The sequence below is a fragment of the Pithys albifrons genome, chromosome 4, assembly GCF_047495875.1.
Source record: "Pithys albifrons albifrons isolate INPA30051 chromosome 4, PitAlb_v1, whole genome shotgun sequence".
In the NCBI taxonomy this organism is placed as follows: Eukaryota; Metazoa; Chordata; class Aves; order Passeriformes; family Thamnophilidae; genus Pithys; species Pithys albifrons.
This window is the reverse complement of record NC_092461.1, coordinates 69,146,118-69,163,200: the sequence shown is the minus strand read 5'-3', so window position 1 is coordinate 69,163,200 and position 17,083 is coordinate 69,146,118. Positions and strand designations below refer to the sequence as shown.

General features: G+C 44.3%; 1 protein-coding gene across 1 annotated transcript in view; it reads left to right on the top strand.

The window, feature by feature from the left end:
* The window catches only part of RGS20 (regulator of G protein signaling 20), a 39,194-nt gene that overhangs the window by 6,405 nt on the left and 15,706 nt on the right, over window positions 1–17,083 (top strand). Inside the window, exon 2 of the mRNA XM_071554532.1 lies at window positions 11,609–11,965. Coding sequence (XP_071410633.1) covers window positions 11,609–11,965 — 357 coding nt within the window. The remainder of the gene's footprint in view (window positions 1–11,608; window positions 11,966–17,083) is intronic.

Here is a 17,083-nt window from a genome sequence, read left to right as displayed (position 1 = left end):
TTTGAAATAGGAAAAGTGCAGATTCCTGGGTTAATTAGGATATTACTGTCAGAAATAATATAATAAATATTAAAAGAAAAAGGCAAACTGTTTCTACATTAGTTCTGGAAGTTTTTCAGCAAAACAATCCTAGACTGACCTGAATTACAGAGATTGTTTTTAACAATATACAATGACCTTCTTTAAGTGGAACAAAATGCCATGCTAGTTAATAAATAACCTACTCAGCCTAAGTCTAAATTAACTCAATTAAGATATGGGTAACTTCAGATTTACGCATCTATTAATTTAGGATATCCTTTCAGCATCAAGAATTAACAGTTTACATGAAGGACATTGGGGAAAAGCAGCATTTCTCTGGAAGACCATGGACACTTTCTTAAAAAGGCCTCTAGTTCAGGTGTCTGGGAGTCAGAAGTAATTTACCTTTACTCCATGATATGTCTCTCACACTCAGACATAAAAGTAAATGATTTCCAGTAAAATACAAGATTAAAATGACTTACCTTTCTGCATCACTAGCCCAACATAATGCAGTTGGTGTTCCTTTGACTTACAGTTTTGCCTAGATGCCATGATATCTTAGAGATCACCTGAGCAGAGTTCCCATTACATTCTGTTTTATTTCCAATGCACCTCATGTCTAATTGAAAGAGGAATTGGGGTATGGGTTTTTTCAGCTCAGATTTCTCAGGGGTTTCTGGGTGCTAGTGAAATTCTGAAGTACCATCATAAGTTGCAGACATCAGCCAGTCCACTCTAATTAGCAAATCCTTCCAGTAACCAGAAGAGTGAGGTGGGGTGTAGTATCATGGTAATCAGAGGACCAGAACAGCTCTCTTATCACAACAGGCTAAGAGAATTGTGATTATTCTGCCTGGAGAAGAGAATGCTCCAAGGAGACCTTAGTGCAGACTTCTAGTACCTAAAAGGGGCCTACAGGAAAGCTTGTGAGGGACTTTTTATAGGGGCACGTAGTGACAGGACAAGGGGGCCTTAAACTGAACGATGACAGGTTTAGATAAGATAAGAAGAAATTCTTTACTATGAGGGTAGTGAGGCACTAGAACAAGTTGCAAAGAGAAATTGTAGATGCCCCATCCCTGGAAGTGTTCAAGGCCAGGCTGGGTGGAGCTCTGAGCAACCTGGGCTAGTGAAGATGTCCCTGCCCATGGTAGAGGGGTTGGAACTACATGGTCTTTAAGGTCCTTTCGAACCTGAACAGTTTTATGATGAAGATTATCAAAGACAGTTCTGGGTGGGAGTTTGAAAGTGTCACTTGACCTTTGCTGCTAAGAACAACCCAAATACCCCTGCCTGCTGTTTAAATTCATTACTCCTAGCTGTATATGTAGTGAGCATGAAGAGTAATTTACTCCTTCTTGCTCATTTGTATACAATGCATGCTACCTGGTATGTGTTTCCCATGAGTGGTGCAAAGACACAAAAATCAGAAATTCCACACATACTTTTTCACAGTAATTTCTTTCCACAAAAACTTTGAAGATTCTAAGGGGAAATAAATATGTCTTTCAAGCCCTTTAATGCATACTCAGTCCTGTGTTCTGATGGCCCCTTCTGAGCAATAACAGGACAGTATTTTACTCTCATTTATTTACATCTTTTTATAAATCAGCTTCATCCAGTCAAAAGAAATATGCACAAAGAGATCAGAATATCACAAATATCTTAATTTCAAAATCCAGCTCACGTTGCTGAATGACAGCTAGGTGCATCCTTCTGAGAGCAGGTCAAAGCCAAAGCCCTGCCAAGCCAGGAAATGCAAGGGGGAGACAATCATGGCTCAGAGGCCACACTGGGGATGAAGCCACCTTATTAATGTACAGTAGAAGTAACTGTATGTGTTTTAACAAGCATTAAAACTTAAAATTAAGGCAGGCAGAATGTTATTTTTCCATCAGCCACATCCAAAAGGTGGGCTGAAGGGTAACACTTGTGAAATGGCAAGGACTTGTGTACAGGTGAAGTGGTGAAGCCTGACTTCTTCCTGCTTACTGACTCTTCTGGATGTCTGAGAAGGTTTGGCCTTTCCCACAGCCCCTCCCTGTTCTAACACTGATTCCAATTAAACTTTCAGGAAATTAGGTGTTGAGATCTTTAACTTAACAGATCTTCATTCTACCACCAGATATGGTTGTAAAGAGATCAGGAGGATAATTGCCCTCAATATTATAGCATAATTCTCAAATAAAGACCATCTAAAATACCATATGACCTGTTAAAGGTAAGAACAGGCTACAATAAATCAGGAGCTGCCCAGTGGTTCCTGACAAGCAGGAACCTACAAAATGTCACATCATTTTTCCTGGTTCCCTGTTGCAAGCACTTAATTACTCTCTCAAGAAGGATGAAAATTATTTTCAGGAGCCTAGAGGTGACAGTTCTATGCTGAAGAATTCATACGGAATAAGGGTAAAGGCTCAACTTTTTTTCATTGTACATCTGGTTCCAGTTGTGAACACAGCTTGATTTCAGGAAGTAGGTGTGATTTTTGTCTGTGACATCTTGAGTGATTTACTTTAGAGCTAAATAAAGAAAAAACCAGTTCTAACTGTTCTGTCAACTTTACCATTTCCTTTGAGTGTAATCAAGTTAAGAGCAAAAACAGTGCATCAAACTTAGACCAAAATAGGATAAATCATTTGTTCTTAAACTGTATAACAATTGTCATTTATTATGAGAGGTAGACAGATTATAATATTTTTAAGTATTCATTTTCTTGCATTGCAGTGTATGACTTTGGAAAAACCATGCTCTTCTCTTTTTTACTTGTTTGAACTCAAGAATTCTTCTAAGGCAGATGTTTTTGGGAAAGAGAATCACCTTTTAGGGATTCCTTGCCCATGATGGAGTTTAGTATCCCAAATAAGCTTTGGCACTCACATTCTGTGCCTTTTGGTGCTTGGAATTTGTGCACAAATTTGCACAGGTGCACTGGAGAAGCAGCCTGGTTGCTCCTCTCTGACCCTTTCATTTGCAAATTCTTGCTCCATTTACTGATTCACATTACTCTGAATTCTGCATGTCCATAACATTTATATTGAATATGGGCTCTTAATGAGAGGGTTAAAAGGTGTTTTTCAGTTTACATCCAAATCTTCTGGATGGTTTGACACAGGATAGTTCTACAGTGAGAAGACTGACAAAGTGAGTCACAGCCCTTAAATGCCAAGGACATTTTTGCAAACTGGCTTTCTTAATGTTCACTGAAATGTTCGATTCTGAAAGATGGTTGCTATTTTTATGACAGTGTTCCTCACTGCACTGCAGTTATTCTGTTCATACAGACCCTGTGCAGATAAATTCATGCACTTCATTTCAGTACAGAATAGCATCTTCTTGAATGATTTACGTGGACAACAATGGCATGCTCAGTCTATAAAATTGTTTCAGACTCATAAAAAAGCTGTGATTTTTAAAGCATCATACTGGTTTCCAAGTGAGAACATTTTAAATAGAACAAAAAGTCAAACTCTACCAGATTCTTACCAGCCTTTCCAAATAATCAGAAGAAATAAGTCAGAGGTGTTACAGATCAGAGAAAAAGATACAGGCTATTGCAAACAGGAGACTTTCAGTTTTTTCTGTGTTTGGTGAGAAGGTGTGTTTGCAGTGAACTGAAAGGTTGGAAGGGATGTTTTGTCCATCCAGGAGGAGGACATGATTTTTCAAAAACAGTAATGTAATGGAGGGGAACCACCACAAATGTGGCCTGTCAGTGAGTTGTTTTGAACACTGATGCATAAAGATGGGATATAAAAATAGATATGTCCAAAATTCTATGCATCCAGAGTGCTGTTCTCCCTTTCTCAGGACAATTCTAAAATTTGCAGCAAAGTACAGTGCAGGGAAAGATGATAGACAGCCCAGAGTGGCCAGAGAAAAAGCCCAGCCTGCAGAAAGGAGTGTCAGTCTCTCTGTGCATCAAACAGGAGAAATGTGGTTTCACAGGAATATCTATTTGAGATCCTCTCTGTCTTTAACTTGTAACTGAGTATTTGTGGTGTCAAGAGAGACCTGGATACTGATACCATTTATAAGTCTACTTCTAAGACTAAAGCAACCATGACTGTCACGTGAAAGGGAGGAGTGAGACAGAAATACAAAGATTTCTAGTCTTAACTGTATTAATTAAAAGTTATTACCTGTAAGTGCTCCCAGACAATCAGATCCTTATGTATCCCAACACTGTCTGCCAGCTACCGGACAGCCCACAGGTTGGAAGGGGTTTTGACCTCTGATATGAAGCCACACTTCAGCCAGGGAGAAATATTAGCAATAAGCGCCTTCAGAAAAATTAGAGCCTTATGAACCCAGCACTGCCTGCCGAACAAGGACAGAACACAGGCTGGAAGGTATTCTAACCCCTGATATGAGGACCACACTTAAGCCAGGGAGAAAATTATTAGCAATAAGCGCTTCTAGACTATCAGAGCCTTATGTTCCCCAACACTGTCTGTCAACTACTGGACAGCCCACAGGTTGGAAGGGTTTCTGACTTCTAATATGAAGCCACACTTAAGCCAGAAAAGAACTGTTCTCACAATAGCTCCCGAAATAACATTTATTAATACAAATATGTGACAGTTATTGTGGGTTCTGCTTTGCCGGTGATAACATTCAGCTGCAAGATTGCATTTAATTGATAATAAAAGACCCCAAAAGAAACCAACACAAAACACATTTTACAGAGACAAACACACTAAACTCAAGTTACAATACAGCAATGTATCCCATTTTCACGACAGAAACTAGCAACAAAGAGCTACTAACTAAAAACACAGCCACCTAAAACATTTATCCAGACACTCTCTCAATAACATAAGACAATAAAATATCTTGCATACCATTCTCTCTGTAACACAAAGCAAAAGGAAAGAGCAGAGCTGCTTCTTATCAACATACATGTTGAAAAAAAAAAAGAAACTGCACCTTGAAAGTAAAGCAAGTTACTGTAGTTGCAAAACAGAGCTAGTCTTATAAAGTAAGAATAGCAAAAAGCAATAACCAATATAAAGTAGCAAAGTGTGAAGCAATTTGCTGTTATTAGTACTAAGGTAGCAAAACACATTTAGTAAAGGAAATGCTTATAAAGTAAGAATCAAAGTAGCTGTTCAAAGTAATGTATAAAGGAAGAAAATAAAGTTAAGAAAGTAAAGTTAGAAAAAATAGAAAGCACATGGTCTTCTCACCCCTGCATTGTTCCAGGAGAAGCTGCAGCAGTTACCCTCACAGAGACACTGGCATTTTTCCCTCTCCTACTGGAGTTTAAAACTCCAAACACTTTTTATACCTTTTTTTTCCTTCATGTGATTTGTGAGGCTAAAAGTCAATCTACTGGGGAGGTGATGGTGATGCAGATGCCTGAGGGGATGTGGCTCCTTTGAACAGTCATAGAAGATATCACAAAGGGAGACCATGCTATTTCTTAACACTCCACCCTATGTTAATCTTATCAGTTTGAAAGCCTTTGTCTTCTGCTTGGAGCATCCCTCCAGGGGGCTGAGACATCTCCTTCAACCCATCAGGCCTTATCAGGGGCCATCACCCCACACATGACATTCAGTCAGTAATTTGTGCTGTCTGCAATCACAGTCTCTCTAATCCAGGAGGGTACTACATGGGCATCTCTGAAAGAAATATTAGTATTAGATTTTGCAAGAAAGCCTCAGGTTCACATAACAGGGATAACCTGACCTCTTTTAAAAGTGTTCAGTACCACTGATAAATCAGTATGCCGGATAGATATCACTTGAAGTTTTCCCATTTCCAGAATGTATTCACACCTTCTCCTCACTGTCAGCCTAATCAAATCAGCTTCTTTTCCCCTCATCATAATTCATATGTCTTTTTAAGATGCTGGATAAATACTTCTGGTCACCACTTGAATCTAGTCTGCAATGAGACAAATACAGAGTTTGCTCTTCATGGCAGCATCTATCAGCATACAACATGCTCATTACTGATACTGCCTTTTAACCTTGTACTCTTTAGCAATTTCTCATTGCCTGTTCTTTACTCTTTTATTCTTCTTTTTTCTCATGTTTTCCACCACATCCTATAAGTGAGCTATATTTTCTCCCATTAGGCTTTTAACATGGCTGAATAATTTTCCAAATTCATCCATATTTTATAAGGTCCAAAGCATGATGAAATCACAGTGCCTCCCTCAGGAATCTTGTCAAGCTGGAATATTACCGTGCAGCCACATTGTGCAAACAGACTTTCAGATTCATTTTGAACTACTCAACTACTCTGAAACCTTGTTCTGTTCAGGAACATTCGTTCCAAATTGCCCCATTCATCTCCTTTTCTGAATCAGCTCTGGAATGTAACTACAAACTGCTTTATAAACCTGAAAATTGCAGTCATGTCAGTTTTGATTTCTTCTTTAATTTTACTGTATTTATTACACCAAGCACATGTGTGTAGCAATTCTGATAAAATTAGGTTATGTCTGACCCAGAATACCAGGAATATTCCTGTAGGCAATGATTGAATAGGTACTCTTAAGTGACAGATGTACTGTGAAGATATTTTTAATTTTCTAATCATGAAAAAAGAGTGATAGTTTTCTCTATTGTTCATTTAATTTCCATTATGGACAGAGAAAAGGAGCCCTAATAGCACAAGGAGGAATAGTGCTTTGGCGCTAATCCTTACGTTGAAGTTCCCCATTCAAATTGTAGGTGCACAGCGACACCTTCTGGAAGCTTGTAATGAGTGTTCCTCTGTCGTCTGGAAACAATTTTTGCATGGAGAAGCTAATCTTTTTCTGGTCAATATTTTGCTCAGACATTTGGGACAGGATCTAGCATGTCACTTGTACATACTCTAACAGAAAGTTGTCTTGATGGAAGATGTATTTCTTCTTAAATCAGGCTTAACCTGTAAGGATTTTTAATGATTCCAAATAAATAAAATGTTTCTGGGGAAAACAAACAAACAAACAAACAAACAAGACAATAGGATTAGAGGTGTATGTTAACCTCATGATTTAAAAAAAAATGTAGTTGGCATTACATTTTTAATTATTTACTTTCACACTTCAGTGAGAGGCTCAGACAGGATATAGTGAAGATTCAGTTTGTCAAAATGACAAATGAAATGAAAAACAGAGTTTCTCAATGCAGTCGCACTTCAGCAAATATTTCATTTGCTGTATGTGTCATATTGCAATTCTAATTAGACCTTCTTTGACCAAGCCACCGTCTTCCTGGGTAGTCTGTCAGTCTGCCAGAAACTCTGAGTCACCAAGGATTTTAAGCACATAAGTTGGGCCACAGAGCTCCATCTGAGGGCTCACAAACCCCATGGAATCTGCACCCATCAGCTGGACTGGGGCCACAATGGGGAGTAGAACTGTTGCTGAGCTGAGTCTGATGCTCTGAAACACAACATTCAGTCCTATTACTGGAAAACATACCCTTATTTCTAATACTTAATTCCATCTCAAATGTTATTTCTCTTTAAGTTTCCTCTGTCTTAGAAGTAACAAAGATGTGGTATGTAGGAGTGGAACAGCAACAGAATTGTAAGTGGAGACATCAGAGGCCGATTCCCAGACTTCCCACAGCTTCGGAGCAGAGGCTGACTGATATAAATACTGAAGCTAAGAGTTTTGGTGAAACATACATATGGTACTGGACAACCCTGAGAAAATAAATCACCCTAGAAAATAACCTTATGGTGCTGAAATAAATATCAAAGCACTAAGCAGGGTCACCAATTGCAAAAGATTCTGCCTGAACTGAGATCTAAACCAAGTCTAACCATTATGATAACTTTTTAAGTGTTAGTCCTACTGTAATTGCAATCACAGGTTTTAGCAACAGATCTTGAGGAAACTTAATCCTCCAGCAAAAGGCTAAGAGACACCCTGTGACATTATGAATGATGTGGCACTGGGAAGAACTTCACAGGGGAACTTTCACACTTGGGCTTACACAAAATAAATTCCACTGGTGAATTAAAGCATCACTATTAATGTTGATGAAAAATTAAGTACTAACAGGCATCCCTGCATATAGGACAAATTAGCTAATGCTCTGTGGAACTGTGCTGTTCTACAGTTGGTCTTACATGTTTGAAGACTCCAGTTTATTCTGCCACCCATCAACATTGAACATACATCTTCTATTTGAAAGCAATTACTAATAGATCTGTGAAGAAAAATTATTTATTCTGTAAGAAACTGATGTTGAAAAAAATACAAATATTTAAAAGTTCAATAAAACTGATTCCCATAATATCACTGGTATTATGTTCACTTCAAAATATGGCTATTTAAATGCATCTGTTATTTATTTTTCCTTTTTACATTTTTAGTTTTTATTAAGGGATAAAAGAAAGCAAATACTAGAATATTGCTGATATATATGGAAAATTGAAGTTCAGCTAATGTCCCTGGAAACTCATTCTCCTTCTGAAAATATCTCATCTCTCAGAAAAGCCTATCAGTCTTCAAAAAGATTTGTAACAAGTGCACTTTCATGTCAATGAAAAAAGTAAAAAATGGCTTCTTACTCTCTTTGAATTGCTCCCTAATTCACTATGAATCAGCTCCATTCAACAGTCTAGAAACTCTCTGTTTAAGTCAGCAGGAAATACTGAAATAAACTCATACCATAAGTCACCATACAAATGTGTATGATCTCTCCTCGGGCAAGGAGCAGAAGTTCAGGTATGAGGGTCAGCAATCTGCCCTAACACCTTAAAGCCAAACAGGCCCCAAATAGCTAATATGTGCATTATGTCACCCACTGAAGTGTGACTGCAAGAATGTTGGAATATAATGTTATTAAAATACAGATACATATTACCTTTCTTGTAACATGAGAAGAAAATGGGGGGGGGGGAGGGGGAATGTGCCATCAGCTTTCAGTAAAAAATAAAATAAATAAAAACAATAACAGGTTTCTTCCTTTCCACAAAGGCAAAATTGGGAAAATATATTAACACGACAAGTTTATGGAAAGAGGGAGGGTAAAGTCTAGGAAATGTACAAAGCGACAATATTAAATAGCAAGGACAAGGTCAGATAAAAACATTCCTTTCTGATATAGAATAAAATAAAACTACTGCATTCTGGTAGACTTCCCTGCTAAAAGTTTATCAATAGCTTATGTAGACCAATGTGAAATGTTCAGGAAAGTCTAGTAAATGGTGGAGGAGGGTTTCCTAATGCCTCATAAAATAGTAGATAATATCAATATTGAAATTGAGTTCTGATGTATTACTTACCTTGTATGGTCCAAACAAACGTGCCACTACATGGGATAACTTTATTAAATACACAGTTCACATGTAAACGCTCCATTTTCCATAATATATTGTTTGGAACAGAAGAAAAAGCCATGCCTAGATAGAATGTCAAGATGTCCACATTTTGCTTTCTCTCTGTCCTAGTGAAGTTGAATTAACCTGACCAAAGTAGAGCAGTAGTGGTGACCAAGAGTAAGGTCACAGACACACATGCAGAGCAAGCTACTCTGAAGATTAAGGGAGTTTTCTTTTGTACATCAGAAATGCATGCTCACTATCCTTTCAGAGAGAGAAAGGGTTTCAATCTGTGTCACTCAGCGTGCATCCGTCATTCAGGGAGAAAAGATGACTATGTTACCCATTTCATAAGGATATTAGGCCTCCACACCACTCAACTGTTTCAGGATGTAGGTGGTTGTGTACACATGCTGTGATGCAGAGGTACCTGCCTACACAGCTAGACATGTCTGCCTACAGGCACCAATCACTGGAAGACAGCTAGCTTAGGTGGCTTTGTTTATCCAACACTTTTTAAGCTAAGATCATAAGTAGCATATTTTTATACAATACTGTGCACCATCACTACATGTCATTAACTTTTGAAAAAAAGTATCCGTCTTTATTAAGGTGTTAGTAAGAACCATAGAATGGTTGGGTTGGAAGGGACCTTAAAGATTGTCTTATTCCAAATGCCGACAAGAGATCATGACTCTCCTGAGAGAAATGCAAAGGATGATGTAGCAAGAGCACACATTCCAAAGAGGTCACACTATCCCAGCATTTTAAACGTGAACTTGTTCAAGCATTCCTGCTAAGATTTAGAAAGCTATCTAGGACAGTATTTTAGAGAGGTCTTAGAGGAGTCACATTTACTCACCAGACTGAATGAAATTACTGTTCTTCCTTGTTAGAGTGACTAAGAGCTGAATTTAAAGGCCAGTGGTGTTATCAGGTGTTTTGAACTTGGTCTTAAGTCACATGAACAACCACCTTGGTACACTTACTGAGACTTTCTTCCCTTTTCTCTGCCAAGGAAAGAGGTAGTATCATTTAACCCTAGTTATCAAACCTGTAATACCTCTATAGGTTCTCTCTGTGCCTTGGCAATTGTGGTTCAGCATCGACTATTTAACATCCCAGTTGTGTGCTTTATGCCATGACCAAAAGGGCAGAGATTTCCATAAGGGGTCCTTACCACTGTGATGGAGAAATACTGAGGTCGTGGGGTGGGAATAAACCTTTCTACTTTATCCATTCTCCTGGGAACATCATCCAATTTCTACCCTAGTTCACCTTTGCAAACAGACTTAGAGGAACTCTCTGCTGCTAAGCAACAGCAAACTCTCCTTCTGTGCTGGAATGTTAGCTTTTTCTGCTAGTCTCAGCTCTAACAAGCATCTTCCCCTAGCATCAATGGCACCACAGCCATGTTATCCCACTGCAGTGGCAGTGCCTTTGGCCTTCAAGGGCAGTGCCAACACTGTGGGAAGGACTTTCTTCACACTGTGCAGACTTCAGTTCCTCCCTGTCTCTTTCATGTCTGGTTGTAGGCCAGAAAAAGGGGCAATGTTTTGGGAAGGGCTGGACCCCGATTGAAAAAATGAAGCCCTGAACAGGAACAAGTAGAAATCGTTAGAAAAAAGAGAGGCAGAGCCCACATGGCGGTGATTTCTGTCCATTTCTGCTCAGGGCTAATGCTCCAGCAAGGCAGCTCCCACTCTGCAGGACAGTGGCACTCAGCGAAGAAGGGCAAGGTCACGCTGCCCTGCCGCCTGCAGACCCGGGCGGGCTCGCTGAGCTGCCCGGGGACCGCGGAAGGAGGCGGGGCAGGGTCAGCACCCTGGACAGGGCCAGGCGGAGCGGCTCTGCTCCGTTCCGCCTCCCGTCGCTTCGGCCGTCTGCCGCTGCCGCAGCTCCGTCCGTCCTCTGCGGTTGGCTTTTTGGGTGGGGGTTGTTTTTGCGGGTGCTCTTTTCGTGTAGGCAGTAAGTGGCCAACATCTTCCTCGTGCTCCTCTGACACTGTGGCCAGCCCCGAACCCCAAGGGGCACTGTCTGGGTAAGAGAGGTCTCCTTCAGCCCCCACCTAAATGGCCGGTTTAGAAAAGTTAAATAGACAGAGCATGCATGCGGGGAGTACGGGTTCAGGAGGTGGGTGTTCAAGACTGCCAGTCCTCCAGCCCTCGGATTAGCACCGCGGTTCTGCTGGGCTGTGCAAGGTCCCCTCCTGCCCCCTCGGGTGATGCTCACTTTGTGTTTCTCTCTCTCTCTTTCTCTCTCTTCCCGCCCCAAACCCCCGCTCCCACACCTCCCCCGCACACTGTAGACTCCAAGGCCTGCCAGGCCCCTCGCCCCGCTGTCAGCTCTGCTCTCCAGCCCCTTCCTGCGACCGCAGCTCCCCGCCCGCCGGCCCTGCCAGCGCTTCGTCTCGGCGGCCCGGCGAGACGCCCCGGGGCCCCGCTACTGCCCCGCGGGGTTGGCGTCGCTGCTGGCCGGGCCCGGGGCGGCCGCCCCCTGTCCGCTTGCCGCGCTGCTGCGGGGCCGCTGGGCTGAGCCGCCGCCGGCCCCCGCCCCAGCCCCGGCGCCGTCGCCGCCCAGCCGCCTCCCCACGGAGCGCCGGAGATGCCCAGCGTGCTACGGAGCAGCGCCGCAGCCCCGCGCTGCCCCCGAGTCTCCCGGCGCCGTGAGTACCGCTCGTGGGGCCGCGTCCGCCCCTTCCTTCTCCTCCTCCTCCCCGCACCAGGGAAGCCGCTGTCCGCCCACGTGCCCCCAGCCGGCACCGGCGTGGGAGTCTCGGGGGCGCAGAGCGAGCTCCCGCGGCTGAGAACGCCGGGCTCTACAGGCGAAGCCCGCCGCTCCCCGTCTGCCGCCCCCAGCGTTTCCCGGGTCCGCTGGCTCCAGCGAGGCGGCTCCTGTGGTGCGCGAGCGGGAAGAGAACAGCCCCGACGGCAACCGGGAGTCCAGCTCCGGGAACCGGGAACGCTCAGAGCGTTCACGCACCGGATCAGTCTGGGTTTCACGGGAAGATATTGTCGCCCTGCCCGGGGACGGCGGTGGCACTAGCCAGCCGCAGTGGTCCCTTTAACCCTTGTCCCGGCAGACGGCATGTGGGACTGCCCGGGGAGTGGAGGCGGCGGATCGTTATTGGTGAGACAATCCCCCCAAACGTGGTGATGTTGGTAAGGGAGCCGCTGCTGAGAGGGCAGCCGTGGAGGAGCGGGGTGAGAGCCAAGCCCGGCACACGCCCTCACCCGCGCAGCGGCTGCCGCAGCCGGGTCACAGCTGCCCCGCTGAAACGGGAGAGCCAGCCCGGGAGAGCCCGGCGGCGGTGAGCTGTGAGCCGCTGGAGGCAGCTGAGGAATGGGAAGATGTGTATGCCTGCAGTCACTTAAAATGCGACCGTGTTCCAGCGCCGGGTTGAGAAGCCCGGCTCTCCTGTAAGGCATCTGTGAACATTGAAGCACCAGTACCGAGCCCCGCGGCTGCACCGCCGCCTCTCCAAGCCCTTCCCACCCCCTCCCGTCAGTACACACACACACACACACACAAACACACACACACACACTCTCTCGCACACTCCCCTCACACACTCCCACGCTGGTCTCCCCGGCATTTCTCCCCGCGGCGCCGGCCCCATGGCTGCCCCCGCGCCCTCCTCAGTCCGCCGCCGCGGTGCGGGCGCTGCCGCGTTTAATCGCGTTGCAAACCGGCCCTGAGCTGCAGCGGCCCCCGGTGTTGGCCGCGGCAGGGGCGGCCCGGCGTAGCCCTCCCCGTCGGGCCGGGGCGGGGAGCGCGGGCTGCCGCCTCGCTCCCTCCGGCTTCGGCCACGGCGAGCGGAGCCCACCCGCGGCCGGCACTGTGAGACGAGCCCACGGGGGGCCGGGCGCATGCGTGGGGCCCGCGAGCCGCCGTTCCCGGTCGTCCATCCCGCCGGGACCGGAGGGGAAGCGGGCGAGGACGCCCAGCGGGGCCCCGCCGCCGACACCGTAAGTAACGCTCGTAAGTGCCTCGATCCGGCAGGCGCCGACTCCCGCGCCGCAGCTGGGTCCGCTCCGGGGGCAGCGGGACGGGATGGTACGGGACGGGCAGCGCTGCCGGCGGTGGCCCCTGCGGCGAGGGCGAGAGAGAGGATGCGGTCACCCTCCCTGGGAGGCACCGGAGGGAGCCGGCGCAAAAGGCGCTTCCCTGGTCTCTCGGAAGGTCGAGGGCTGCAAGACGGGAACGCCCGGCGCTCGGGCTCGCACTGCCTCACCCCATCCCGTCCCGTCTGGTCCCTTTCCACGGGCTCCCGACGTGGCTCCCACCGCGTCCCCAGGGCAGAGCCCGGGTGGCACCCGATTGACCGCGGCTCCGGGAGCGGGGGCAGGACCCCTCCCCGGGGCGGGATCGCACCCCGCACCCCGCCACCTCCCTGGCATCAGGGCAGGTAACACCTCGACGCGGGCCCCGCCATACGCTCAGGGACCCTCCTGCCACCGAAGATAAAGCAGCATCCATTCCCCCGCATCCCGCCGTGAAGGAAGTCCCGCGGTGCGTCCGTTCTCGGCGCTTTCTGCTCCCCTGCAAAGTTAGAAAGATGAGCAGCAACAGGCGAGTGCTTCCATAGCGACTCTTCCAATATCACCCTGCTTCATCATGCATCCTCAGGAGAGAGAAAGAGCTCTTCCTGAGCTCTGTCATTAGGTAATGTTGGTGGGTAAGAAAAAGCAGGTAATGAAAATTGGACACAGAAGCAGAAAGTGAAATAAGATTATCCCTGTACATTCTAATAAGAGTTACAGTAATTTAATACCAATGTAATTTACTTGATGCAACTGTTCCATTATTTCCTTTTTGCTGTTGAAAAATGTAAAATCAGAACTTTTCATACCACACTGTTGCTATGACATAACAGTGAGGAGTCTCCTTGTACCTCTGTGCCCATTGCACAAACAGAACATCAGCACCAGATTCAGTGCTCTCCAGAACCACATACTCTGGTGCTAGTTACACCCTTGCCATACTATGGGATCAAAACCCAGTAACCACTAGTTCAACTAAACTGAGCATCAGAATCAGCATCAGCTCAAAGTCCTAGCTGCAGTCAGTTTAAAATTAGGAGCGTCTTTCTAAACTCAGAGCATGTTCAAGCAAATGAACGTAAAACTAACACTATGTTTTATAAAATGCTGAAAGGTGAGAGAACAGTTATTTCATTTCCCCTTTAGTTTCTTCTCTACCTCTCACATCCACATCTACTTTGGTATCTTTATTCTGGGTCCCAAATAGTCAATCATGGAAGCATTACCTTGGCTATTACACAGCTCTTTACCCCTTGGATAGAACAGTGGACATATTTTAGAGTAAATAGTGAAGTCTGATGGCTGAACTTAAAGCACCAGGAAGGAGTTTTCAGTGTATATATAAGGTGCCTGTGGCTCTTGGAGTCCAGGTCTCAAGCTGATGAACATGAAGTGTTGAAGAAACTACCAGTACTCAGTCACTTATAAAAATTCATCCCATCTTTTTGTCACTAAGAAAAGTGACAAAGGAGGCAGCAATCTTGGAAATACTCTGCAGATCTCCTGGCATTCAGAAGTAGAAGGGTTCTTAGCTGGAGGTTCATGACTCCTCACTTGCTAGCTGTACATGTTTCAAAGTGTCATGGCTAAAGGGAAGGTGTGCTAAGCCAAATGCTGATCTTACTACAGCTTTAAATTGACTTTAGTAACACTGCTCCTGGCTGACACTGTGCCAGTTGGCACTATAGTTGAGCTCACAAGGTAGAGGGTCACTATGACTGTGCCTGCTCTTCCAGAGAAGCCAAATGCCAGAGTAGTACAATCTGAAGTGAATCGCGACAATCGGAATCAATAGGAAACAGTATGTGAATCACCATTTGATGCACTCCAGGGTGAGTCATCCCAATTCAAACCAGCTTTTAGACCAGTACAATATCAGTCAGCTCCTCACACAGTTCAGTATGAGTCAGATCTCAACGAGTACAACATGAAATGAGTCACCAACTAATACAGCACCATGTGCCTCCAGTACCCGGTGTGAGCTGTCAGAGCTTCTGTGTGATATGAGTCACTTCATAGTACAGTAAAATGGGCTTTTCGGAGACCATTCATAATTAAGCACAATGCAACCAAATGCTCAGTAGGAGATGATGGGAGTGAGCAGAGTAATCTTCTACATGCACCAGTTTCACTGCATAGTAGAGAGGTTTGTAAAGTATTAGGATGAATGACTTTTTTTTTTTTAAGCAAGCTGCTTAAAAATAACTAGAAGCAGATACTTTCTCCGACATCACAGCCAGAAAAAGCAGGGTTGAAGCAGTGGTAAAACTCCCAGCACTGGAGAAGCCTGGGCTTGCGGTTTTTTGGGTTTTTTGGGGGGTTTTTTTGGTTGGTTCGTTTGGTTTTTTTTGCTTCCAAGAGAGCTGATCAGCCAGTCTGACTGACATACATCCAGAGGCCAACTCCAAATGCCACAGAAGACAAGGCAAAGAAAGCCAATAGCCTGTGTTGTGCAGAGAAGGACTTGACACTGATTTAACTGCAGTTTGCAATGACCTAGTTTGTGAAAGGATTCAGCATGGGAAAAAGTTATATCCATACTTATATTCATACTGCTCCATTGTCATAGCATCCACATAATTGGCTGGACTGGAACAACAGGTTGCTTTTTCTATGCAGCAGGTACAGAATTCTCTTATGCCTTTCCCATGTTACAGGAAAAATAATGGCAGAGAGCGACTCTGCTAATTACATGTTAAAGTAACATTTTCAATTAAGTCTCTTGTGATAAAATCTAAAGTAAAGAAATTCTTTATCCAGAGGAGATACAGGGCCTTTTTTTTTCCTTCTAAGAAAAAAAAATCCCACTGAAACCTCAAGTAACTAGTTTCTTAATAAGAAAGTCAGATTTTACTCAGAGAAAGACTTTAGTGCAGGAAGTTTTTTGTAGACAGCGGGCTGATGTAGTGGCCAACTGGGCAGTGCTGAATACCAGAGAAAAAGAGCAGAAGACATCTCAGCCACTGCTAGAAAAAATACCGCAGTTAGAGGTGACATGATAAAGGCACCATTACCTGTTACTATGTGACTGTGGTACACTTTCTAGCCATTCAGTTTGAGTGTAAAGTAATGTCTTAAACTGGATAGATAAATTCAGCTTCTCTGAGATGCTGCTCCTCTGGAAAAATAAATTAAGTAAAACAAGTAAAGACGCTCAATTTCTGGACATTTGAGATAAAAGCATCCCAGAATTTTTAGTTAAACTCACAGAAGAATAACACTCTTGCAAGTTTATCCACTTAAGCCTTTGACAGACTTGGGCACAGCAGTGACAGAAAAAGTTTTATTCCATAAAAAGGTTTATTCCATGTGGTTCTCAGTCTCCTTTCTGCTAACTTCTGGTTTTTATTCACAAACTTTCAGCCATCTCAGTCACTCCACCACAATAAGCCAAATCTTAAATAATTGAAAATAACTTTCAAAGAGCTCTTGTTCTTAACTTACTAAGTGGGTAATCCAACAACTATGCCTAAAGCATGTGCACATGTGTGGGCAAGTTCATTAACATATATTAGAATTCTTCTCTATCCAAAATAGTATGCTGCTTGATGCAGAAAGCCTGCTTGTCACATTTGTCAATGAAGAGGAAGAAGCATGAGCATCAAGTTTCCTGTTCATATTTCAGTTGACAACAAACTGCCACAGGCTTCAGTGGGAGTATGTTACAGCTCCACATATATCTGAATTGTTAAAATATAAATTCAGAGATTTACTTGGAGCTTGACCCCAGTTGCAAGTCT